A 27,964-nucleotide genomic window follows, 5' to 3' on the forward strand; every position below is an offset into this window, starting at 1 on the left:
TTCCACTGCAAAGTTCATGACTCTTAAATATTATCATCTCTAAGCCAATTGTCTCTTTTTTTTATGGCGTTTTCTATCCAACTGCCTTTTGACCCTCTCACCTGCTATCTCAGGTCATATCAAACTTCACTTATCCAATATCAAACTCTTTGCTTTTCATTCTGGCAAATGTCTTTGTACCCCACCCTCCTACATCTTGAGAAGTGTTGATTGTTGATAAAGTATTTGTCATTATGTCTGGCTTGCAGTACCCTCTCAAGAACTGTTATTGTTGTTGATAATTATGAAGATCACTGAAAATAAAAGCATGATGATCTTTTCCACAGAGGTTGTCCAGCCAGAAACTAAATAGTATTTCTTTATTCTTTTCTTGAACTTGAGTCCTACATTTAGTCTTTTCTAGAGTTCTTCTGACTTTATCTCTAAAACAATTGAGGAACCTGGCCCTCCTCTCTAGGTGCACTTTCACCATCACCCCATCTCTTGCCTCCATTAAGCCAATGTAACAATCTACTCTTGCTCTTGTTTAACTAAGTTTTCAGAGGACAAATCAGAATGTTCTCAAAGACAAGCCTTCCTTTTATGATATACACATTATGTTTGGTGTTTATATTAACCACACTAAAGCACATTACTAGGAGGTACACTTCCATTTTATAGGTGAGTAACTAAGCAAAGCAAGGTTGGAACATGTTCAAGATCATTCTAACATAACTCACACCTGGGTTCAGAGCTGTGTTCAACTGCTACATAAAGGAATATGCTATTCTCAAGCTTTTATAACATAACAACAAGCAAGCCAGAAGAGTCAATGGGTTTCCACTGTACTTAGAACAAAATTCATCCATACAGGGCCTCCCTGTAGTAAAACATCTGGCCAACCTCCTCAACTTATCCTCTTTCCTGCTCATCTTTCTCCTTATTCTCCAAACACGTAGGGCCAAGGCAAGCTCTGGCCTGCTTAGGGATTTCCTCTTGCCTTGTTTCCTGTGCCTGAGCTGCTCTTCCAGGGCATTTTCCCATGGCTGGCTCCTCCTTCATTAGATCTCTGCTTAAATCTCATTTGCTCAAAAAGCATTTCCTGACCTTCTCAATCTGAAGTCAATGCTCCCTGGCTTTTCCATCTCAACCTTCTGTTCATTTCTTCCTAGCACTTATCTCAACTTGTTGCTTTTTTTATGATTGCGTATTTGTTTATTGCTATCCCATTGGCTTGGAAGCTTCACAGTGAAAAAGAGTCTCATCTCACTGTATTTCTACCCTGAAACACCCTGCTTTGCAAAGAATTGATGCTGGGAATTTTGAGAAGCAACTGAATGAAGAGTATTTTGGTGATGGAAAATAGCCACATAGACTCAAGGTTCTGCAAGGGTAGACACAGCATCAGACTCAGTCAACTGGGTAAAAAGATCTTTATCTCTGAGCTATGTAAATTTTTGCCTATCACTTTGTCTCCTCAAATATTTTTACAATTTTGGTTTTGAGATGGTTTGGCAACAAGTAATTTGTAGGATTCTAGATTAGTCATGGCTTTTAAGTAGTCAATGTGCATGTGCAGGGACACTGGCTAATAGAACAGAATGTACATTATTAATAGATTTTTTTAAAATACCAGCAACAGTGAAATTGATATATACTATGATTTTAAATATGTAGGTACACATTTACATCAATTAAAAGTGAAGACAAGAAGTATCTTCCCAGCTTGCTAAAAGAACTGTTTTGTTTTTGTTTTCTCTTTTAGGGGAGTAATCTCCATTCCTGAAAATGAAAGAAAAGCTTAAGTTAAAAGCAAAGCAAGAAGAAAACCAGCAGCCATCTTTCAGAAGTCAAGTAAATGAATGTATCACTTTGCCATGCTCCTGCCCAAAGAGCAAATCAATCTCATGAGAACTTGCTGTGTTTCCACCTCTTCAGTATGTTCTCTTAGCCTCCCTAGCATCTGCAGAACTTTCACTCTGAGTCACTAAGACAAGTTCTTCTATTGTTGGTTGTTGTGTTCTGTCAATTAACTCTTTGTTAGAAGTTGCTATTTCTCCTGTTTGAATATGACTTTCTTTGTGAAAGAATATTCTGATTATTAATAAGCCACTTGAGTAAATTTTTTTTTAATCTGTGAAAGTCTTGAGGCAGATAAAACAGAAAAATACAAAAGCAGAAGTGCTACTCAAAATCCCACAGGAAGGACTTAAAATGCTAATCAACAGTGTTTATTCTGCAGTGGTTAACAACACTGCTAATGATGCCTGAATTTTCCTTTCTCACTCATAAAGTAGTATGAGTATACAATGGTCATTTGCTGTTCTTTTTGACAGAGTATAGAGTAGCTACACCCCAGGCATTTGGGAACTAAGTAAGCTAATCTTGGAAATATTGCCTCTTTTGCCCACAACTAATCCTCAAACCCAAGCGTAATGCCATCAGACCTCCTTGAGTCACTTGGAGCGAGCAGCTCACAGGGAAATGATGGTTGGAGGTTTCTAGAAAATGTTACCTTAAACTAAGCAATAAATACAGAAAATTACACATTTCTTTTTCTCTGCCAGTATTCTCCAACCTCACTATAATGCATGTTTGTAGTTTGAGGGTTCTCCTATGCACTGTAGAATGTTTACAAACATCTCAGTGCTCAAACACCAGATTACATTAACATCTCCATTAGTTGCGAAATGAAAAGTATCTCCCAGTATTTGCTGGATATCTCATGTTAGAATTACCTCCAATTCACAATTGCTGATCTGGACATGGACATATTTATGTTCAAATTGCCTCACCTTCTCTTGCTACTATCCTAGAGACCACATTTAGAAGAACATTTTAGAAAATGAAAAAAAATGGGAAAAGTTATGTCTTTTCAATAGCATAAGCCTCTAAATACCTAATTAAGCTAGTTTTATTTATTTATTTATTTATTTTTGTTAGTATCAGCCAGGGTCATCCAAATGATACAGGTCATACCATCACAACTCACATGTGGGTATTCCAGAGCTTAAAAAGAAATGCTTGAGGAAGACCATCTTAAGGAAAGTTTTTGGTGAAAAACTAAAAAAAAAAAGTAGTTCTTTTTCATTTGATAATTATTGATCCACGCTTATTTAAGATTTTCAGAATTTTAGAGCCAGCAGGAGTTGTATAGAAAAAATAAAGCCACTGGCTATGTTTATCTTCAAAAACAAAGAGGCCTTCAAAAGAGTTTCAAGCCTCATGCCTTTAAATATTAGGGAAACTGCCATTATCCACCCCTAAACACTTCCTGAGGGTGATAAATTACCATCATCTTGGGTTAAAATAAAGAGAAATATTTCCTTAAAGCTATAAACTCTTGTACAGTCTCTTCTTCTCTAAAAAGAAATTCTATGTGGTCTAATGTCAATCATCTATTTGTAGTAGGCTTGCTCTCCCCCCAAAGGAGAGGGTCACTTTTAATTTTATCACCAAGAAATGTGTTCTTTCCTGTGAAAACTGGTGAAAAGATAGTCATCATAACAGGTAGACAAGGAAATTTGGGACACAGTGAGAAAATATAGGAAATAATTTATAATCCTTTCATAGTTCTTAGTTTGTACTGTCTTTGGTTATTGCAAGATCCATGCAAGCAAAATCAACCTTAATCTTAGAATCAAACCGAATATTTTCTTGAGTTTTGAAATTTCTTTCCAAATTGAATCATATTACTTTGTGATGTAATATAACATGTTGTATTTAAATATGCCTCACATTAGGTATTTAGCAGTGTCTAATTCATCTCCATTATAAATAGTGCTGTATATGAATGGTAGGATGAAAGTAAATTATACATGCTTAAAAACTAACATTGTACCAGGCAGTGGTGGTACAGGCCTTTAATCCCAGCACTCAGGAGGCAGAGGCAGGTGGATCTCTGTGAGTGTGGACACTGAAGGGGTGGGAGACACCAACACAAAGGCATTCAAACAGCATGAACCGAGCAGTAAGACATTGATTCCGAATTCTGTATATCCAGTCATCAAAAACGCCAGACTGACGAACAGATGGGACAAGGACACGGAACAGCATTGCTGACTGTGACAAAAGTCAAAATGACCAGTCTTTTGGTGACATAAACTATCCCAGTAGTAAACTTGATGGACAAACACTTCAGATGAGCTTAATTGGGAGGCAATCAACAAATAAATCCTAAGCCTATCTTCTCAGTTTATAAGTCATAAATTCATTGCCTAGAGAAAAATAAAAGGTTTTATCTAATCATATAAGTTCACAAAGTAATTTGCTCCTCTACAAAAATCCTGCAGCAGCAATTCCAAATATCTATCTACATGTCTATATCTACATTTACATCTGTATTTATACATGTAACTGTTCCTACATATCCACCTCTACTTGACCATCCATCCTCTCACTCACTCTCTCACCTATTCAATTGCTCGCTCATTCATTCATTCATTCATTCATTCATTCATTCATTCATATTGAAGTGATTCTCAAATAGGAATGTGCATCCAAATCTTTTAGAGGGCCTTTTTGTTTGTTTGTTTGTTTTTGGTTTTTCGAGACAGGTTTCTCTATGTAGCTTTGTGCCTTTCCTGAATCTCGCTCTGTAGAGCAGGCTGGCCTCGAACTCACAAAGATCCACCTGCCTCTGCCTCCCGAGTGCTTGGATTAAAGGCGTGCAACACCACCGCTTGGCCTTTAGAGGGCTTTTTAAAACCCAAGACCTATCCCAGAATTTCTGATTTAATAGGTTCTTCCAATGACACAAGCATTTTAAATGTATTTGCAAGTGATACAGATGCTGCTGATTTCAGGAATTACACTTTGAAAACCGTTGCTTATACATGTACCTGCAACTTTATTATCAGTTTCCATTTCTCTTTGAATAAGACAAGCTTCCATCACATCATCTATCAGTAGTATTATATACCATAGAGTTACATGGTACAGAAAATCAATATTACATCCCTTTGAATTTTCTCCTCTCTTAATAATAAAAAGATGAAAAGTTGTAATCATGCATTTTTCATTCAGGACAATAAGTTAAAATTTGGAGCATCTTTTAATTTTACTTGGTTTTCATTGCCATTTGCTTTTGAGTTGATGCGTTTATGTTTTAACCACTTAGATTTATTTTCCAAACACTAACATGAAACAGGGACAACTCAAAGGCAACTTCATTTTGAAATTGGCTAGGCTTTTGTAAACAAGCTTTTGACAGAGCAATTTATGATTCTCTAAACAGCTGTGGGGGATATCACACAGCAAAGCAGATGTTAGTCTTCTAACATCTAGGCTTGGGGGTCTACAATTACTGTCTACAGCACTGTATTCACTGCATCACTTCATGTGAATGCTAGTTTTTCTATGTTTCAACCACATTACCCATCTGGGGAATCCAGGTCAGAGAACAAAGCTTCTCTGAGACAGCTCTGTGGCTTGTTTTCTCGTGTTAGCTTGACAGCACTTGATTTAAAGGCTGTGCTGGTTCATATTTGCAGTGTGTAATAGGAACACAGTGCCACAGATGGAGACTTTAACCTAAATAAAAACTAGAGTCAAGTTAACAAATTTGGGCTGTACTGTCTCAGACCTTAGTGGGCTCCAATTACTGACAGACAAGATACTAACTAACAAAACGGAATGTTATCAGTGATTTTAATGGATAAACAGCTAGACTACTGGGTAGGGGTAAAAAAGTTTGCACGGTACAATTGGAGAAAACATCATAGTCAATTTCTTCAAATCTTGAAGAACTAAAATCATTTCTCTAGAAAGCAAAGAGCAGACACTGAAGTCAAAGATATATATTTACAAATGAAGTGAAGACAAAGACTATTTGGAACGTTGATAACTAGAAAAGGAATGATATTCATGGATGATCAACTCTACTACTGAAATGGATTATAAATTACAGCTTCCTGCAACCCATTGTGAAGCAAATTATTTTCATTGTATCAGAATGGAAGAGGGAGGGCTATGGAAAGAACAAAAGCAAAACAAAACAAACAACAACAACAAAAAACCCAACCCTACTTGTTTCCTGCTAGAGAAAAGGAAACTGTATGCTTTGGTCAGTTCAAATAAAATATCTACTTCCTCCTTTAGTGTGTACTCTACATTCACAAAAAACATGGATGAATTTATGGAATAATTTCAATTTATATATAAGCTCCTCTTCATAGCAAAATTAAAAAATACTACTAAGTGCAAACATTTCAGCTAATGAAATTGAATGAATGATAAAGTCATCAAATATTGAAATAAGGCTTTCCCTTTAAAGATTCACAGAACAGAAAAATATGTTGCCATCATTTAAAAACATCAGCATTTAAATATCTATAGATATTTCAATAATTAATATTTAAATATATGCATATGGTCATAGCATGTGGTGTTTTTTGTGTTAAGTATACATCTAGTATTTATCTAGTTTTTTTTTTCAAATTATGCCACAAAGAGAACTTATTGTAAAGCAATGTAATAGGGTAAATGAGCACTTTGGCTGAGATTCTAAGCAGTTTAAGGTTTTCTTTAATTAGAGCTAGGTGTGGTGTCTCAAACCTGTAATCTTAAATACCCGGAAGATAAGGCATGGCCATCACTGTGAGTTTGAGGCCTGCTGAGCTACATAGTAATTTCCAAGCCAGCCTGGGATGAAGAGTGAGACCATGTCTAAAGAAGTGGAGGAGGAGGAGGAGGAGGAGGAGGAGGAGGAGGAGGAGGAGGAAAATGTTCAGTTGGGCACAGATTCAATTGCAAAATTGAAACCTGATGTGAAGTAGTATAAATGTAAGAAAAGTAAACTCAAAATAAGTATCTTTACTTTTAAAAAATGTTAAAAACAAAAGCCAACTCACAAGTAGCTTCTTAACAAAATGACTAAACGAAAGAATGCATTTAAATCTGTTAGCTGCTAGAATTTGAATGGACACTACATGCATGTACATACATAAATCCACATGTGCATTTTCCAATTCAATACAATTCTGTTTAAAGAGGTCATAGCAGCCTATCATGCCTAAAGTGGATTGTTTAACTGTACCCAGAATAGTACTTTCCATAGGGTTCATCATAAATTAAAGGCACAAATAAAGGCAGCAGCAGTCATTTGAAAATATTTGCATAAAATTCAGAAACAGGAAATTACAGGAATGAGGTCTAACTTTTTACTTTCATTGTCAATCAAAATTGACCATAAATATTCTATGTTCTAATATCCCAGAGAAATTTTTAAAAATAAATTGTACCTGAACTGAGAGCTCTAGATCCTGAGATAAGGGGCCATTTAAGAGGCCATATTTTTCTTTGTGCTATGGTAAGCCATATATGTGAGTAAGATGGTTGACATACCACTGACGTGGCATACCATATAACACGACAGTTGCAAGGAGTATCTCAAGAACAGCACAGCAGAATAAAGAAAATATTTTAATGAATCTTCTCTATAGTCAAGGATATCTCAGCCTTGGCAATCTTGGTATTTGGAGTAAGAACATTCTTGGTTTCAGGGTTTGTGCTGCACTCTATAGGATATTTAGCATCATCCCCAGCCTCTATTAGCTAGATGCCAGTAACAAGGTACCTTTTTTCAAATGTGACCATGTACACCTTTCTAGTATTGTCATATGTCAATTGGTATGAAAACATTGACAACACAGAACTACATATCATTTGGTGTGATAAACATCACCAAACTGCCCACACTTATGCCCATACATAGTTGATTCTGTGGACAATTCTTATGTCTAAGTCCAACATTTGAGAAATCTGAATGACTACTTCGTAGGTAATTTTTTTTCTGAGATAAGGTTTCGCTATTGTAGGCTTAGCTGTCCTGGAATTCACTCTGCAGAGTTTCACATAATTTTATAGCATGTCCCCCATATTTAGAAGTCCTTACTGAGAGGAGCACACAAGAGGAAAAGAGATTACCATGAGGTCAGACTGCAAGAGACACACAGGAAGGGCCCAGAAATCCATCATTTCTCCCTTTATATAATTTATGATTTGTAACTTAAACTGTTATCACTGCTTTCCATGATGTTATACACATTATATTTTAAATGGACAAGAACAACCTATTCATGTCATTTAAATGTAATCTTTGAGTAATACTACTAAGCATAGTATGCTCCCAAATTCTGAAGTATGATATTAGCTATCTGAATTATCTAGTTAAATATTGGCATTTTATATTAGTTACTCAAGAAGTAACTGGAAAACTTCTTTGTGGGTATTCTAGTTTCTTATCTGTTTATGTGATAAAATACCTTGGCAAAAGGCCACTTATGAGAAATAGTTTACTTTAGTTCCCAACTCCATCATTGAGGGGAAGTCAAAGCCAGGAACTTGAAGCAGCTCTGTCAAGGGCAGAAAAAAGGAATATATGCATACCTACTACTACCTAGCTTACTTTTCCCATTCTTATACCATTCAGGGCCCAGCCCAGAAAATAGTGCTGCTCACATTCAAGGTGGATCTTTCCACCTCAATTAATCACTAAGAAAAATCTCTCATAGGCAAGCCTAGGCCACTTGATGTAGATAATCTCTTATGGAGTCTCTCTTTCCACATGATTATAAGTTATGGCAAGTTGACAATGAAAACTATCACACGAGGAGAATGATATAATATAAAATATTACAAAGCACCAATTACAATAGTAATATCACCAAATACAATTAAGTGAAATTATTGCCCTTACAATTTAGGAGAACTTGCCATTAAACATAACAAAGATAAAGTGTGTAAAGCACAAAGGTCTTACAAATTTGGATTTTTGAGACAGTTCCCTTTCTGTTCCAACGTGACTTACAACTCACCATCCATGGGCAGTTATGGCGCACACCTTTAATCATAGCACTCAGGAGGCAGAGGCAGGCAGATCCCTGAGCTGGAGGCCAGCCTGATCTATAGAGCAAGAATTCACCATCCAGCTGACTCAGACTCTGGACTGGTGGTATAACAGGTGTACACCTCCATGTGGGAACACCTACAATTTTAATATCTAAAATATTAAAACTCCAAATAAGGAAAATAGGCACATTTTATCTGTTGTTTGTTTTGAAATGTGACTATATTGTTTAATGATAATAAAACTGGAGCTCAAGTGCTTACAAATAACTATGAAAATTACAGTGTGTTTACTGAAAATAGAGGAATTACTCAAATTACCAATGAAATGTTGGAAAATTTAAAGACTAATTATTGAGCAAGTCAAATGGGAACAGCATTCTTCTTAAATAATACAGAGTCCAATATGAAAACTATTATTATTTTTCTGAATTGTTCACTCTTTCATACAATTGTCTAATAAAGATGATTAATTTATCACTAAATATAATAATAGTATCACATCACTAAGAGGCATTTCATAGAAGTAAACACACAAGTCACAAAAAGTATCTTTGTTAGCCTATAAATGATGCAAATCATTGTTTCAAAAATAATGCCACTATGTTATTTACACTCCTATGCAGATAACTATATGAGAACTAAGATTTTTGGCTTCTGCAAGTTATTTGACATTTACTATTGAAATTTTAATGATCTCAAATATGAATCATTTGAAAGAGAAATGTATTCTACATTAAAGTCCTTTGTAAAGGTTATCCTTTTCTTGACAAATTGATTACTTGTTCATAACTGGGGTGACTCTCCACCTAGTGGGAAGCTTAAAGATATCTGGAGATATTTCCTTTCTTTCTTTCTTCCTTCCTTCCTTCCTTCCTTCCTTCCTTCCTTCCTTCCTTTCTTTCTTTTTTTTTTTGTTTGTTTTTCGAGACAGGGTTTCTCTGTGTAGCTTTGCACCTTTCCTGGATCTCATTCTGCAGACCAGGCTGGCCTCGAACTCACAAAGATCTGCCTACCTCTGCCTCCCAAGTGCTGGGATTAAAGGTGCACGACACCACCGCCTGGCTGATACCTGGAGATATTTTCAATTGTCATTACTGGCATTGAGTTGGTAATTATGACTAGTACTAGAATGGTGGTTAATAGTCCTGCAATCTTTAGAACAGAAAAGAATGATCAGGATCCAAATGTCAATAGAGATGATGCTGAGAAAACTTCTTGTAGGTTAAAAAGATACACCCTAGTTAAACATGTATAACAAGAAACATCCAATTCCAAATAGTACAGAAAAATCATCCATTTAGAAAGCAGATATTTTATCTGAGTGATGTTTCTTCTTCTATGGCAAGTAGAATTTAAAATTACTCCTTCTGGTTCTTTTTGGCAGTTCACTGAACAAGAAATACAATGGAAGGCTGAGGCATAATGTGTTGCTTTGATATTGAGTCAAAGTAACACCTTTACTGCAAAACAGCAATCACTTGACATGCTATGAAAAACCCATCATAGGAATCAATACAGCTAAAGTTAGAGCAACAAGATTGACTAATTCTTCTTTTTCCCTTTGATGTCAAACACAAAGCATGTTCTGTATTGCTTAGGAGTCACTATTAAAATTAGAGTTTTAAAAGGGAATTAAGTAAATACATTCATTTTCCATAAAACTAAGTCAGGGCAGGGTAATGATCACTTGCAACTGCAAATGCCTTTTTTTTTTTTTTCAATTAACAGAGTTGTTAAACTTGGATTAGATTTCTCTTCAGTGACTTACAGTATCTTTTCCAAGTATGGCTTTTTACGTATTTTATTAAATAAAGCCATAATAAATCATTTTATTTATTTAAAATCATTGTAGTCAGGTAACACGCTTGACACAAATAACATGTGTATCATATGGTAATTACGCATCAGGCAAAATCCACATTACTTAATATAAATTGCATTATATTTTTTTTACAAGGGACTATCACTGTGCAAATTACTCATGTTTTACTAACCTGAAAGTAAAGTTGAAAACTTCATGCCAGGAAAGAAAGAAAAACCTGTCTTCTGTGTATTTGATTCTCCAATTGTCTATCCATGATTTTCTTTACATTATATACTATCAACATTTCAGAAGAGAAACATCAAGTTTCTAGAGTGGAGCACACTTACAGATGTACTGGTGGGAAAGCCAGACTCAGACTCACCTTTCCTTCCTTCCTTCCTTCCTTCCTTCCTTCCTTCCTTCCTTCCTTCCTTCCTTCCTTCCTTCCTTCCTTTCATTTTGAGATAGCCCTTAATATGTAGCCCTGGATAACATGAAATTTCCAAAGATCTGTTGGCTTCGCCTCCTGAGTGCAGGGATTAATTAAAGGCATGGGCATCTGACCAAAACTCAAATTCTAATCTTGTTACATTATTTATTAAATAATGTGTGGGAGCAAGCTATCTGTTTGGTAAAAGTAAAATTCTGACTATAGCTCTGACTTTTATGAGAACTAAAAGTTCTATGTGAATGCATGCAGAGTTCTTAAAAACAAATAACAGTGCATAACTGGATGCCAGTGTCTGGGAACCACCACTCTTTTCTAGCAAGTGCCATGGTGTTTTGCCCAATTGGCTAAAATCTAAGGGATGCTCAACATTTTAGTCAATGGATAATGATATGCAAGTGCCTGATTCATAGAACTCCTAGTCTCTCTTCACTATTCTTGAATACTTTTTGAGAAAATTTTCATTTCTATAGTTTGTTTTGTGGTATTTTATTTCTTTACCTTTAAGGAATTTTGACAAACTTATTTCTAGGTCTACAGCAGTGGTTCTCAACCTTCCTAATACTGTGACCCTTTAATATATTTCCTCATGTGTGGTAATCCCCAACCATAAAATTATTTCATTGTTACTTCATAACGTCATTTTGCTACTGTTATGAGTTATGATATAAAATGTGAAATGAAGTATATCTGATATGCAAGCCCTATTAAAGGGTCTTTCAGTCCCCAAAGGAGTCATGATCCACAGGTTGAGAACAGCTGGTCTAGAGGCATATTAGTGCCCCAAAGTTACTAAAAGTCACCTGAGACATTGGAGTATGAAATTCTAAGTTCAATTAAATTTTCAACACACTGAGTCCTAAGAATATTATCTGCCATAGGCTGATCATTCAAGAGCTAAGTGTAAAGATTTAAAATTTCCAGTGTTATGAAAAGCAAATTTTATAGTAATAGAGGCTTTGCAGTGACTCATTAGAAGAGGTGAGTGTTAGAAATGAGCTTTCCCTCTAAATGCCAGTTCCATCATCTTTATCATCCTGCTGATCCCATTACACCTACATGAGAACAGATCCCAAACTTTAATAAGTAATGAACTTCATGGAGGCTGAGAAACCTAGGACATGTGAGCCCCAGGATTGTGAGATCATTACGGCAAGTTCCTGGAGCTAATGATTAGGGGTGAGTCATTGACTCTCTGAAAGATGGTAAAAATTGTATGTGTTGACCCTAACATAGTCATCTTTTGATATTTGGAATGTTTGAATCGAGTATTGCATAATTAAACATTATGAGTAGCAGGAACTACTTTTTAGTGCAGAAAAATACATAAGAAAGAAAGCTAGAAAATTTCAAGTCAATTTTCCCCTCAACGAGATAAAATTAAGAAGGAAAAACATGGTAGTTGCTTCAGTAAGTTAACTCCAGTGACTAATTAAACTAGCCAACTCTAAGTCTGTCACCAGCCCCCAACTCCTTCCAACAAGTTGTTCAAGAACCACATTTATGTTAAAGAGTATTTACAAGCAGACCCTAACCATCATTTTATAGTAACAGTACAACCTCAACCACAACCTCCAAAATGAACTTAAGTGCCAGCTATTGCTCTACATACATCACAGTGTGCTCCACTGCTCTGATTAAAGTTGGGCTAGAAGATGAGGATGGTGCATTCAAACAGCAGAGCCTCAGAGTTTTATACACATCTGTAGCACAGTGTAGTAAATATAGCTAGTGACTAAGAAGTGTGTATTTCAAAACCAGAAAGAGTAAATTTCAGCATTTTCATCACAAAAGGTTAAGTATTTGAGATGATCTGTATGTTCACTATCTTAATTTCATCATTCCCATTGTATTCAGACTTGTCACATCAACTTGTGCACTACACATGTATCCAACTATAATTTGTAAATGTGTAATTTTTAGAAAAGCTTCTGGTGAATATATTAGCTACTTTTCTCATCTTCATGCTCCAAATATCTAAGAAGAAACAATTTGTAGCAGAGGATGGCTCACAGTTTAAAGGGATAAGGCCCATCATAGTAGGGGAGGCATTGCACTGGGTGACTAAATGAATTCTGGAGTATGTGGTGGCTTACTGACATTTCAGTAGATCAGGAAGCAAAGAGAGGAATGCTGACACTAGGCTCACATTCCACCCAAGTACAAAGCCCATGCAATGATGTCACATTCAAGGTGGCTCTTTCTTCTCAGTCAGTCCTCTCTAAAGTGCCCTTATGACACTCTGAGAAGTGTGCCCCATCTCCTAGGTGATCCTCAATCCAGTCCAGATGACAATAATAATTAAGCATTACAGAACAACTAGCATATTTCTTAATGGTTAAAGAGATGCCTTATGAGTCTTAGAATGCTTGACCTTTTCACATTTCTGAAATGAATGACCTCAAATTGAAAAATGAAAAAACCTGTTCCTTTATGTAATCTCCAAATATTAATGAGGAGGTCTTCTTGGTATGAGGTACAGAGTTCTGTGATCTATATGTACCTACTCATCATATCTTCATAGCAGCACTGTCATTTTCATTTGATAATGAAGAAAGTGGAGAAATCTATCTATAGACCCATACCACGATGGCAGGTTAAAAATGGAGACTTGAGACTTAGGCAATCATTCTGATTCATGCAAAAAACAATGGCATCATCCAGACATCTAACCAGAAAGCTACAGAAGCCTACCTCCTCTTTGGTTCCTTCTGCAGTCCTGTCCAAATCTCTTGAAGGGATTTTTCCTTATTTTTTTCTATTCTCAAAGCCTTGCCTTGGCCTAAACCCACACAAGCTTTAAAAGTACATTGCATGAATCAAATTCACCTAACACAAAAGTAACCCTTTTAAGAAGGGCAAGTCAGTGGTGTTTAGTTCAACCCCATTGTTACACAATCATTGCTTCCATCTAATTCCAGAATAGTCTATCATCTTAAAAGGGATCCTAGATCCCATTAATCAGTCTTTACTAACTTACTTTTCATCTCTACAAATTTGCCTGCTCTGGATATTTCTTACAAATGGAATAAGTGAACTTTAGTGTCTGACTTCTTTCAGTTAGCAGAATGTATTTGGGGGTCTGTGCAAGATATATTGGTATACTATTATCAAGTAATATTCTACTGTATGGGCAGATCATATTTTGATTAGGCATTATTCCATTGGTGGACATGTAGAATGCTTTCAATTTCTAGCTTATAACCAACAAAATTAGCATTCACATAATAGCACTTTCTGATTGCTTGTTATCAGGTGCTTTTGAAGGAGAATTGCTTCTTTTAAGTACATGCTGAGCAGTGAGATTGTTGGGCCATGTGATAACTTCTTGCTTCACTTTTTTTTTTTGTGTGTGGGGTGATAGATAAAATCCAGGACCTCATGCACTCGACCACTGATTTACACCTCTAGACATATACTTAGTTTTCTGAGAAAATCTTTGTAAGGTTTTGTAAAGACTCATGTGTTAAGCTGATTTCCTGCCCGAAATCTTCCCTTCTCCATTCACTTCTATACACTGCCAAGATCATCTTTTTTAACCAGAATTTTCATGATGCCATTTCACTAGCTATAAACTTATAGTAGTTCCTTGGTGTGCGCAAGGGCTCTAAAACAAACAAACAAACAACAACAACAAAACTCCACAGGGTTTCACAGAGCTCCATGGATTTAGTGTAATCTCCCTCAGGATACATTTCTTTCCTCAAGACTCTTTCTTCCTCTTTGCCTTTGTTCCCATCTGATCCACTGCCCTACTCTCCCATTTTAGATCATGTCGTCTTGCAGGAATAGGAACCAATTAGGCCAACTAGCTGTGACTTCCTCCCACATCTTAGCACTGCCTCTCTTGAGCCTATTCCAGTACCATCCCTTGAAGCCATCATTCCCCAGTAATCGTGTCCTTTCCCTAGCTGGAGAAAAGCCCTCCTTTGTTTGCTCTGCCCTAAATGTTTTATCTGTGCCACTTTGGACACATTTGTCTCCTTTGTGTACAGTTCTCTCCTTTCCCATATCATGTATTTTACTTACTGAGTATTTGTGTCTTCTCTCATGATGTGTTAAGTATGGTTTCCACTTAAAATTTTTTGCTAAAAGGATGTAGGGAAGGCATGAAGCCAGTTGATTGTGTCAGTATATCAGATGCATCCCCTTTGTTTTCTGACTCAGCTTTATCAAGTCGGTCTGCCTTAGGGCCCTAGCCAAACACAACGGAATATATCGTCAGAAAAACTGCTGACTGCAATCTGATCTTGAAAGGACTTTGGGAAAGGAGCACATCCTTTCTGCATCTTGGCTTCCTGAGCTATAAACTATAATCAATACGGTTTGTTCTGAGGATAAAAATGAGCTAACACTAAAGTTCCAATATGCAGCTCTTAGAATAATTCCTGGCACTTGTTCTGCATTTATAAAGTTGTTAAATAAAACAAGTAAAAGAAATTAACTGATTGCTCACAATAAATGATTAAATCTGTGCTTAAGATTTGGAAAAGAAATCCATGACTCTACAATCTGCAACATCATGGCATCTAGTCAGGCATTATGATGGTTAATTTTCATTGACAACTTGATTGGACTGAGATAGACTCTATCTATCTATCTCTCTCTCTCTCTCTCTCTCTCTCTCTCTCTCTCTCTCTCTGTGTGTGTGTGTGTGTGTGTGTGTGTGTGTGTGTGTGTGTGTGTGTGTAGAGCATTAACTGAAAGGAGAGGGCCAACCTTGAATGAGCAGAGGTCATAGAATGAATAAAATGGGGAAAAGAAGAAAGATAATGAGCACCTACATTAACCTATCTGTTTTGTTTCCTGATCCGCCTAGATGTGAGTAGGTAGCTACATACTGCTCCTGGCATAGCCACAAGCCTCCCTAGATACTATGCCTTCCCCCCCATAAAGAAAAATATCTCTTCAAATCATGAGCCAAAATGAATTCCTCTTCCCATAAAGTTACTTTTTGCCCAGTATTTTGTTACAATGATGGCATATGGCATAAGGGCTCACTAAAATCCTCCATGAGAAGTCAGTATTTCTGTTACTGATTAACTTTATGTTACTGTATGTATTCACTATATATTACTCTTCTTCTATGTTATCTTGGAAGACCTGAAGTTAGCCTAAGGAGGCTATTTCAGTCTAATGCTGGCATCTCACTTCAATGCTGCCATGCGTAAGAAAGCTTGTAAATTATTTCTTGATTTGGCTTCCCTGGGTAAGAACAACTGAATAGAGAAATCACAGCCTTCACCTTCTCTGCATAATTAAAAATTAACCATGAAGCTACATGTAAACATTTAACCAAACTGAGCCAATTGCTCAACCTAAAGAAGGGGAGTATCTAAAAATGAGAGTATTTCAAGTAATGCATTTACTGTCTCACCCTAATCTCTTTACTTCACTTCCTTTATTAAAATTTAAAAACTTAGCTACAGTGATTTTTAAGAATGAAACTCCTTGCTCATACTCAGTCACCCTTATTGTGCTACTTGCATTCTCATGAAAATGCTCCTTTCAGGTCTATCTCTTAGAAACATGCCTTCTTCGAAGAAACTCAAATTATCCAATTCTCTTTTTTGTATATTCCATTCACAGCCTCCCATGACATTTATTTTAGTACTCATGAGTCTTAGATGTAAGGATATATTTATTCATCTCCATTTGCAACATTTTCCTGCTGCTAACAAACAAAAGGCAAGAGAACAAAATGTAGACAGTCTGGAATTATGCTGTAAGAAGCTCATGAGTAGAGGGGTGGACCAATAGCAGAAAGCCACTGATAGTCTATGTGGTTGGGCTTAAGGCAACACTGACAGTGTTTTCCATCCTTGTACCTCCTTATGAGTGTATAATCCATCTAAATATTCAACCCTGGACTATTTAAACTCCAAATTAACATGACAATTATCTAAGAAAATAATTTTACAATTTTGTTTAGAACACAAAATACCTCCATGTGAAGAAAGTAATGATAATTGAATGTAACCACTGATCATAATGATTAGAATTCTATCTTCTGGATATTACCTCCCTTGAAATTTGTGTAAGAATTCAAACAAACTGAATTTTTGGCAAAGGACCCTAATGCTTTGTCTGCATTTCACAGCTTCCTCTGCACCTGGGAGTAGACAGATATTTTGGGACCGTCTAGACAATTACCCCAGCTTCAAAGGTCTTTTCCTTTCTCTTTCAATAGTAACTGAGCATGGGAGATGAAAATTAGATGATTTCTCTCTCTTGTCCAAGATACTGTTTAAACACAGACAGAAATAAGAATATTTTGATCTATCACAAAATTAAGGTGGCTTAAAGGATATCCCCATACTTGCAGATTTTTCAAGTTGCAAACCACCAGGAAACTCTTCCACCAGCCATTCATCTGTAAAGGCAGATGGGTGACCACACCTTTTTTTTTTTTTTTTTTTTTTTTTTGGAACTGAGTTGAAATGCTTACTATGACCATTCTGAACAGATAAAAACAAATGGTAACCTGAAATGATTCCACCCAAGAGGATTAAGGAGAAAAGTTGGGTAGTCCGTTTCCATTTCCCTATTCCAGTTTCCAGCCAGGCAGCATTCATCTTAGCTACTTGTCAGGAGTGACTGTCCTCAGCCAAGCCAAGCAATTGCCACCTTAGGGTTGTGCTCCCTTTCAAAAGATCAACCTAGATGGGGTTGTTTACAGTTTATTCTTCACATAGAAGGATAGACTAAGGCATAATATTCTCATCTGAGTATCCAGCTGCTCCTAACCACTTGGCAACTCTGAATACTGCCTGGGGGAGGAACTAGGATACATATAGGCAAGGGAAGACTAGAGCCGGTACTCCATATATGCTACTGGGAAGTCCTTATCCTGCTGGATAAACCTTTCATGGTGTGTGCTTCTATAGGGAAGGATTATCCATTGTGCTTGGCTTTTAGTTTTCTACTTCTAATATAACATTTAAAATTTATTTCTTCTCCAGATCCACAGTTGTTGTCCAAACCCAATCCTCCATTAATACTAAATTCAATGATTTACATTCATTCTGGGTTCCCTATATTGGAATTTTTTACACTGATATGGATTGGGTATGGATACTGTTCCCCAAAACCTGTGAAGGAAATATTTAGATCCTAACTGGAGAGGCAATATTAATGAGTGCAGTGAACCTGTAAGAGGTGAAGGTCATTTGGTCATTGGAGATATGTCTTCAAGAGGGATTGCCAGACTGAAATCTCTTTCTTTTGTGCTCCAGTTCCAGATGTGAGCAGTTCTGCTTTGCTTTACTATACATACTATATTGTATATATAATAAATAAATAATACAGTAACATTGACAGATGACCATACTCCTGTCATTGTGTGCCAGCCTTGGTAGGCCAAAGAAATAGGGAATCCAATCCTGGACTTGAACTCCCAGAACCATGAACCAAATTAAGCAATTCCACTTTAAGTCATGTGTATCACGCATTTTATGACAATGTTTCAAAATTACTAATTTATATAAATATCTAAAAATACCTATCAAGTCATCACAATTAAATGCTCATCTAAATTCAACATAATGACCTTCCTGCAACAATATAATTATGTACACACCTTACATATTCTGTGCCCATCTGTCCACAACACCTAATGCAATTGTCCTCATCTCTCAGGAGAATTCTGTCTCTATTTGGCCTTCTGTTTCCTCTACCTGCAGTTATTGTTCATGCTGTTATCTTCTCGTATTGGCTCCTTACCATCCTTTGGTTCTCTGCTTAAAGGACGCTCTAGAGTAATTATTTCTAATACCATCTAAATTAGAGTTTGCCTTTGAATATCTGTTATCATAGGAATCTGCCTGATTTTTATTCATCCTTTACTACAATTTGGAACTACTGAATTAATTTTGTTTATTATCCTATTTCTTGATAGAAAGCCACATTTCATTTTGTTTACCATTTCTCCCTAGATCTGCATATAGCAGAGTATCAATGACTAGCAATTACATGAATGAGTTTGGTGGAGAAAATAGTTAAAGCTATTTTAAGATCTTTCTAACAGCTCAGGGATGAGGTGTGACAATAAAAAGGCATCATGAGGGAATTTGGAGTCTATGACAGAACCCTTATGTATCCCTGACCTGTGATGGTGAGTAGTACCAATTTTATGTATTTATTGAAAAAACAGAATGGAGCCGGACAGTGGTGGCGCAAGCCTTTAATCCCAGCACTCGGGAGGCAGAGACAGGTGGATCTCTGTGAGTTCGAGGCCAGCTTGGTCTACAAACTGAGTTCCAGGAAAGGCACAAAGCTACACAGAGAAACCCTGTCTCAAAAACAAAACAAAACAAAACAAAACAAAAACAAAAAACAAAAAACCATAGAATGGAGACAGTAAGATGCTTCAGCAATTGCTGCCAAACTGGTAGAAGGAGAGAACCATATCACACAAGTTGTTTTGTAACCCTTCACATCCACCATGATGTGTACACACACATGCATATATACACACAAAATGAATGTAGTAAAAATTTCTTTCAAAATCATGGGATTGTACTCTTCAAAAGGCTCAATTTTAAAAACAAATAAATAAAAGTGCTATGTGCTGAAACTCATGTCAACCCCAAATAAACCTAGAATCTGTCTTCATGGGTTTAGCTTTTGTATGTTTTTGAGGGAAGAGAACAGGGTGGGGGTGGATTCAGTTAACTTCCTGTATTCATGGTCAAGTACTGACTCAAACCTTACTTCCCCATTTTTCATTTATCGGTTAAAGGAAAGGAAATGGGAAACAAAATAAAGATGTGGAAGATAAACAATGTAAGAAAAGACATAGTGGTAAAATAATATTGAAAATCACCATGTGATAAAATGTCAGCATTTATTTGTGACATTTGGTTCTGTTTATGTTGGATCACCTCACTGATGCAGTGGCTGATGGTTGATTTCATAACGGTGCCTCCCACAGATACACCCACAGCTGACCTCTGCTTTGTGCGGTTGCTAATGACTAAACTTCACTTAGTATGCTGGCAAAATCTATCCCTTCCCTGGAGGGCTGTTACACATAGGGAATTGGAGTTTCATAGCCAAACAGATTTTTTTTCTCAAAATGCATCATGATCAGCTTTCATTAGAACAAAGTTATATGGGCTGATAAATTGCTGTCCTTTGCCAAAGTATTACTCATCACTGTATATTCGCCCAACATATGCCACTGAGAAACCCCATCCTATCAGGAGAAAGAAGGATGCAGAGACATTATTAAATTCTTTAAACACAAGTTGCATTGTCTCTGGCAAGCACATGATATACACATTTCATCTTATGATTTTTCCCCACCCATACCCACCACTGACTTTCTTCCATTAGAACATGTTGATGGATATACCATTTCAAAATGAAATATTTGGATATCTGACTCTGATTTAGGGAAAGGGAAATAGTGAGCTAATTTCCTCTTTTATCAAGCTGAATCACTCAGTTCACTCTGTTACCATGCACGCAGAAGTAATACCATAGCAACCTCTGGGCTTGCTCTTAAACACACAATAGTAGAACTGCATTCACAGGCACTTGGTTGTTTTTTTTTTAAAAATTCTAATATTTAACTTCTCTGAGCAGTTTAAATTTTATTCCATATTTTTACAATACAGGGTCATTTAGTTCTTCTTTGGAAGACTTCTTGATGACTGCCATCTATATCATCAACACCACAGAAAGGCTTAGTTAGGTGTCAAAATTCTCTTGGTAGTTTATTTCTTTATTCTCAAGACCTAAACTCAGAGCTAAAAGTTTGCACAGTGGGCAGTATAATTTTGATTATCTCTATAATGATGCGAACTTTATTTTTATTAAATTTAAAATATTTATTACTGTTTCTTTTTTATTACTTCTTTTATTTTGAGAATATAATATAATTACAACATGTCTTCCCTTTTCTCCCTCCTAAATTTCCCATACACTTCTCCTTGCTCTCTTCAAAATTCTTGGCATCTTTTTCACTAATTGTTGTTACATTTATATATGTATATGCCTATACATTCCTAAATATAATCTACTTGGTCTGTAAGTATTTGCACGCGTGCGCGCGCGCGCACGCGCGCGCACACACACACACACACACACACACACACACACACACACACACACACACAGTTTTCAGGGCTGAGCATTTGGTATTGGATGGCTAATTGTTGTGCTCTTCTGTATGAAGGACTAATTTTTCCACTTTTGGCATTCCTTAGTTGCCTGTAGTTCTTTGAGGCCTAGTCGTCTATTTATTTATTTTATATATTTGAGTGTTTTACCAGCATGTATGTATGTGCCTGATGCCTATGAAGGTAAAAAAAAAATGGTGCTAGTTACTCTGCAGCTGAAGTTAAGGATGATTGTGAACTATGTCATGATTTGGGAGCTGGTTGGTAGCCCAAAACAAAAAGCCTGGTACAAAAGGGTACTTAGCATCATCCCTGGCTTCTCCCTAATAGATGTCCCTTCTATCATTTGGGACAATCAAAATGTTCAATTTTTCATTCCTGGGACAAGTAGCCTCCAGTTGAGTGATTTGGACAAGGGTCTACTGATTCATTGGGGGCTCTTCAACCTTGGCTTCACAGTAGAATCATTTAAAAATACTGATGCTCATGGTCTATCTCAGCACAGTTGATTTGTATCAACTCTCTGTGGAGCTTAATAATAGTACTTTTGTGAAGCTCATTGGGAGGTGCAAAGGTAAATTTAAGATTGACAAGAACTGTACACCACAGTGCTCTCATTTCCTTATGTGGGAGATAGTTGTAATACCACTTATTCTAACCACCATGCAGGATGAATAGAGACAACATTCTGGAAAGCACCTGAATAACAAACTAATGACTGTGTTAAAGGTAGCAGAGAAAATAATGCATCTTTTTAAAGTTGCCATGGAAATTTTTAAAAATCTGTATTTAGCCCTTTATTATGAATTAGGATGATTTGTATTCACTCTGTCATAAAAGAACATGCCATCACAATATGGAAGAGATACAGGGCATTTTCAAAGGCTCTCTTAAGTGTGAGGTCATGGTAATATTTAAACGTTGATGAAAGAAAGTTATACAAATAATATCAAATCAGTTACACTAAACAACAAAAATACTCTGGATATATAAAAATATGAAATATAATTAATTATTCTTTTGGTTCTCAATAATTCATGCTAGTAAGTGGAAAAGACAAGAAATAGACTGAATAAATTATTATAATAGGAAAACTTCTTACATATCAAAGGTTTCATCTGTGTCTATAATATACTTATATTTTTTACAAAAGCATGAAAATACCCAAGGCAAACAATAGCAAATGTTAATCATGATTCAGTCTGAGTAACCAATACATAGATTTTTTTATATTAGTTTTCCTATATTTTTCTTTTCTTGTAATATTTGATTAAAACTTAGGATATTGAAATCAGCTTGAATAAAACTCAAGAGAATATACCATAGGAAGAAGTAATTATTCTCATTTGTTTGAAGTGACCATAGGTCCCTATACGAATGAAGAGTTCCTAGGAGCAAAGCTGTTCCATAATATTTTATTCAATTTATGCTGTGGGCTTATGTAGGAAGGGCATTGGACTCCTGACACCCAAAAACTGTTCTAACTTTCGCCTCTTTAAAGAAAATCTTACAATTAGATTTTTCATATATATATATTCGAACAGCTTTTAAATGAAGAAACTTGTGAAATATCTGCCTGTCTACTTATTAAGTCAAGAAAGTACACAACCCCTGCATTTTTCTCCATTAGAAAGCATTATGGTATCAAATGGAACATTTTCCACAAAAGGCAATGTGAGAAGATAGTCTTTCAGGCACAAGTTTTCAAAAAGTCCATTTGCTTATAAGCCTACACTTCTATGAGGGAAGGGGGTATGGGCAGATTAAGCAAACCAACTAGCATCATCTAGCCCCAACTAGCCATCTCTTGTCACTAAATGAAGCTTCCAATCCCAGGATTAGATTACATCTAATTGAGTTGTTGGCCAAAAGGTTCCCCTAGGAATCTCCAAACAACATAGGCTGTTTCAGAGACTATAGGTTGCTTTCCACAAACTGATGGCAAAGCCCCATTGCTAAAGACAACATCTACACAACTCACTGGACATGGAGAAATTGAGCCAGTGTGTACAAATAGCTTTCACCCCTATGATCTTGGGTCTTTGATACAGGAAGGTACTCTGCACGCTCTTAAAAGAGAAATATAAACATCAACCCAGCCACAGACCACACTGGATCAATAATGGTGTCCAGGCTGCAAGATATGCTAGGGCAATAGTGGCACAAAGCTTGTGGGAATAATCAAGAAATATCTGATTTAAGGCCGGCCCATTCCACAGATAGAACCCATACCTAACACTGCTTGGGTGACCAAAATCCTGATACCAGATACTCAGGGACCTAAGGTAAAACAAAAATGCCACTGTTCTTTAAAAACAAAACAAAATAGTAATAAAATTACTCCTAATGATATTCTGCTCTACTCATAAATCAGTGGCTTATTCAGCCATCATCATAGAAGTTTCCTCTTGCAGCAGATGGGAACAAATACAGAGACCAATAGCCAGACATTATGGAGAGAATGAGAGACTGTGGAACACTCAATTCTGAAGGGGTTGTCTCCATCAAATCCCTCCCCTATAGGACTATAGGACTATAGGAACTATAGGAACCCGATGGAAGAGGAAATAGAAAGTAGGAGCCAGAAGGGATAGAGGAAACCAGGAGAGTAAGGCCCTTTAAATCAACATGAGCAACGCTCATATGAACTCACAGAGACTGAAACAGCATGCACAGGGCCTCCAGCAGGTCCTCTGCATATATATTATGGCCTCTACTTTAGTGTTTTTAAGGGATTCCTGAGTGTGTAAACCAAACGAGTGGGTCTCTGTTTCTTGTGCCTTCTCTTGGGCTCTTTTTCTTCTGCTTGTTTCTTTTGTCCAATTCCAATGTATTAGTTTTTATTATATTATATTATATTATATTATATTATATTATATTATATTATATTATATTTGTTCATTGCTTAGAAGCCTATTTGTTTTCTTTTTTAAAATAATTTTATTTATTTATTTATTTGTTTGTTTGTTTTACATCTCAGTTGCCTGTTTGTTTCTAATGAGAAACAGAAGAGTGGTTCCCAATGGGAGGGGAGGTGGGGTGGAACTGGGAGGAGTAGAGGGAGGGGGAACCATAATCAGGATAAATGTGAGAAAAAGGTCTGTTTTTAACAAAAGAAAAAAATTAAAAATATTTTTTTAAAAGATTGTATTTTTAGTACCCAATCCTAAATTTGTGTTTTGTTTGTTTGTTTTGTTTTTTTCCATTACTTTAAAGGCTGTGAAGCCTTCAGGAGTTGGGAGCTGGGTGATAGGATTAGGTCAGTAGGGAAAAACCTTGAAAGTTACATCCACTCCTGGTTTTTAGCATGCGGTCTATCTGCCTTACACCCACACTGCCATGGACAGAGTTTCTTCCACTACACACCCTCCTTGTCATCATGGACTGTGACCCTCTGAAGCCAGGAGCCACAATAACTCTTTCTGGGCCTTTAATCCCAGCACTCAGGAGGCAGAGGCAGGTCTCTCTGTGAGTCCAAAGCCAGTCTGGTCTACAGATCAGGTTCTAGGACAGCCAAGGCTGTTACACAGACTTGTTACACAGGTCTCAAACAACAACAACAAAAAAAAAAAAACAAATAAAAATAAAAATAAATGCTTTCTTCCCTTAAGTTATTTATATCAGTTATTTTGGTCCTAGTGATGAGAAAAGTAACTAACATAGAAAATAATATTTAAATATCACTGACAATCTATCAACCTGGTACTTTACTAGAATGAACCCATTTTGGGTATACATGTATTTGTACTAAATAACTGTATTATAAACAAAAGTACTTACAAAATTTACTGACCAAAAATCTTTCCCACTTTAAAGAACAATAAAGTCCTTACTTGTATGCCCAATAAAAATATAAAGAAATAAATACATACAAATATAAGATAAATATAAATAAATATCTTTTGTAGTCTTTAAAAACTAACTCTATAGTTAGCAAGAATATTTAGCCTATTTTACTTCACTTCTTATATCTGAATGTTCCAGTATTTTAGGAAAATTTAAGAAAAGGAGATGGTTTTATAACTATAAAAAATTGTATCATTCCCGGCTGTCTCAATACATCATAATTTGAAAGTGATACTTTAATGATATTTTCCCCTTTGTTTCTCCCCCAAATGATACTAAAATAAGAAAAAAGTAATAAAACAAAGCAAGTGCAGAGCTATGGTTGCTAAGGTAATCATAATCATATTTTCTTTAAACTGTGGTAGAGCAGCTACTGCAGTTCAATTCAAGTTCATGTTTCCTTAGGAAGCTTATTTATGTTCAACATCCTTATTGTACACACCACTATCACCCTTATCAAGCAGGTAAAAGTGGAGGTAAAAACATTCAGATTATGGAAGAGATATGGGGAAATAATGCTTGCTAGAATTTGGGATGCCAAGAAAACAGTTCCCTCACTTCTACTTCACTCAGCCTAGAGGCTCCAGGAAAAAAAAAATGATACCTGCCTTTATGGCAACTGTGTTGACTATAGCATTAATGAGTTCTGCCAAGAAATCATACAGTAAACACAGGTTAAATGGACTGCAATCCTCTGATAAACACCTTGGCCTCAGAATAATAACAATCAATCCAGCATGGGCACTCTATGAACTATCGTTTTTGTGAATAAAATGGTGACTATTTATGACCTGAAGCAAAGATCATTTTCCATACACATTTGAAGAAGTATCTTCATTAATTTGTATCATTTCATGCTACCTGCAGGACTGAATGGACTTCCTTTCTATCCCCAACCGCAGGAATTGGTCAATATCTTGGAGATTAGTACGAAAGGTAGTCACACTGAGCCCTAAATGATTTTGACAAACTCAGTAACCTCTCAATTCTAAAAGTGTGTAAAGAGAGTTCAATAGTGGAGAGTCCATGCACATTTTCCCACAGAAACAACAACATGTATGTGGTGGTTTGGGTTCCCAGGCCAGCTCATGTAGCCCCATTTAAACGTGAAGCACAAAGAGAGGAAGTATAAACATAAATGAGAACTACATTCTCACCCTTCTGAGATCCTGGAAAAAAGAGGAGACTCCCAGTCATGGGGTAGGGGAATAAATGTTGGGTTAGAATCAAAGATTCTGTATCAGTCTCTCCTGGAAGCTCCTAGACCAGAAATCATGTCACGGGAGGATCTGCAGAGTCTCTTCTATCTACCTCAGTAGCCTGACTCAACATAGGAACGTAATACATCATTTGTTGATCCACTGAAATAACAAGCCTGTGGGTCTTGGTGGTAATTTCAGTAATGCTGACACTCCACCACCTCCTGTGGATGAAATATTTGGGAACAACAGACCAAGTGCTTTGGTTGTTTTGTGCCCTCATTTTATTGGCCTTAGATCCACGTGGAACTCCTTGTATTTCTGTTTTGTTTAGTATAATAGGGATAACACAGGGCTCAAAAGAATGGTGTGGGAGACAGAGTTGAGGAAATAAAGTGTTTTAAAGACAAATTTAATTTCATGCTGATAGCCCTTTTGTGTTTATGACTATGTCCCAAAATAGAGGCCTAGAAAAGAAGGTGTATTTTAGAAACATGAAGAGAACTCTAAACAAGGCAGCACTTTAGGTGATGGTGTATATTTTAAATTCATCATTCAATTATAAATTCCTGCATTTTTATTTCCCCAGATAGGATTAATTCCACAATGCGTAACACATGACGAAAGGAAAAATATTTCATTATTATGCACCCAATAAAGCAACTTTAATGCAGCTCTTATATTACGGAGGAATTTATTTGTAATCAGTCTAAAATAATTTACTAGTTGCCACTTTAAAAAATATTTTTTTTACAGAATTTTAAGGACAAATAAAAGACCTATTGAGGTTGGGGATGTGGCATAGGGGTAGAGTACTTGCCTAGCATGTGTGACTCCCCAGCACCACTAAAGTCAAAATAAAAATGAAGAGTTCCTTGAAAAGAAAAACCTTTCCACTCTCATTCTCCTTTATACATAGTTTAAAATATTTCTAAATGAGTAGGTAAAAAGAAATTACCTCCCAAGTATAAATATAATTTTTAATCTCTAAAAGCATATCTTGATGTGAACAGCATATCTCAGAGAGAAAATGAGGAGAGAGAGAGAGAGAGAGAGAGAGAGAGAACCACCCACTTGTCCAAGTTCCTCCCACATAAGGAGAACGGGACCTTTTGCAGCAACTGTGCACACCCTTTCTATTTGCACAAAAATAATAGTGTTAAACCATTAAAGAATCACAAGAGCAATTTAAGCTGAAATGAATCAAAATGAATTTTAAAAACTTAAAACAATACCAGACTTAAATTCTAATACATATATATACATACATATATATGTATATATATATACATATATATATATATATAAACAAAGAGATACTATTGTAAAGTAAACATCCATACCACATAATTAAATACAGGTGATCTAGAAACACCCAACTTACAAATATCCTGTACATGGGAACAGTCAATCCAACACAATCAGATCAGACTTCAGGTTGAGAGAAGGATTCCCCTAGGAGCCATCCTGGTCTCTTCCCACTGGATACTGGAGTTGGTCATGATTAGAGTGAAAACGAAAAATGGGAAGTCATGGTCCTCACTTCCCACCATTCTCAGCAAGGAATCTATTTCCCATAAGTGTTACAAAGACTGCCTTGGTTCCCAGGCCGGCACATCAGAAGTCCACTGGGCCCACAGTTCAGCTGGAACTGTTCTATTAATACTAGGCAGACTTCCCACTTGGAAACTAGCTCTAGCCCTGACAGTGTTGG

The 27,964-nt window shown here is 36.3% G+C and overlaps 1 protein-coding gene across 2 annotated transcripts in view; it reads right to left on the minus strand.

Moving 5' to 3' along the window:
- Arhgap6 (Rho GTPase activating protein 6) overlaps window positions 1–27,964 on the minus strand; it is a 254,670-nt gene that overhangs the window by 151,495 nt on the left and 75,211 nt on the right. Inside the window, exon 1 of one of the 2 annotated variants that reach the window (XM_036175166.1) lies at window positions 27,635–27,941. The exons of the other annotated variant lie outside the window; for it this stretch is intronic. Coding sequence (XP_036031059.1) covers window positions 27,635–27,649 — 15 coding nt within the window. The 5' untranslated portion in view covers window positions 27,650–27,941. Of the gene's footprint in view, window positions 1–27,634; window positions 27,942–27,964 lie in introns of those variants that run through there. 2 annotated transcript variants of the gene reach the window in all.

Source organism: Onychomys torridus, chromosome X (genome assembly GCF_903995425.1).
Source record: "Onychomys torridus chromosome X, mOncTor1.1, whole genome shotgun sequence".
Taxonomy (NCBI): Eukaryota; Metazoa; Chordata; class Mammalia; order Rodentia; family Cricetidae; genus Onychomys; species Onychomys torridus.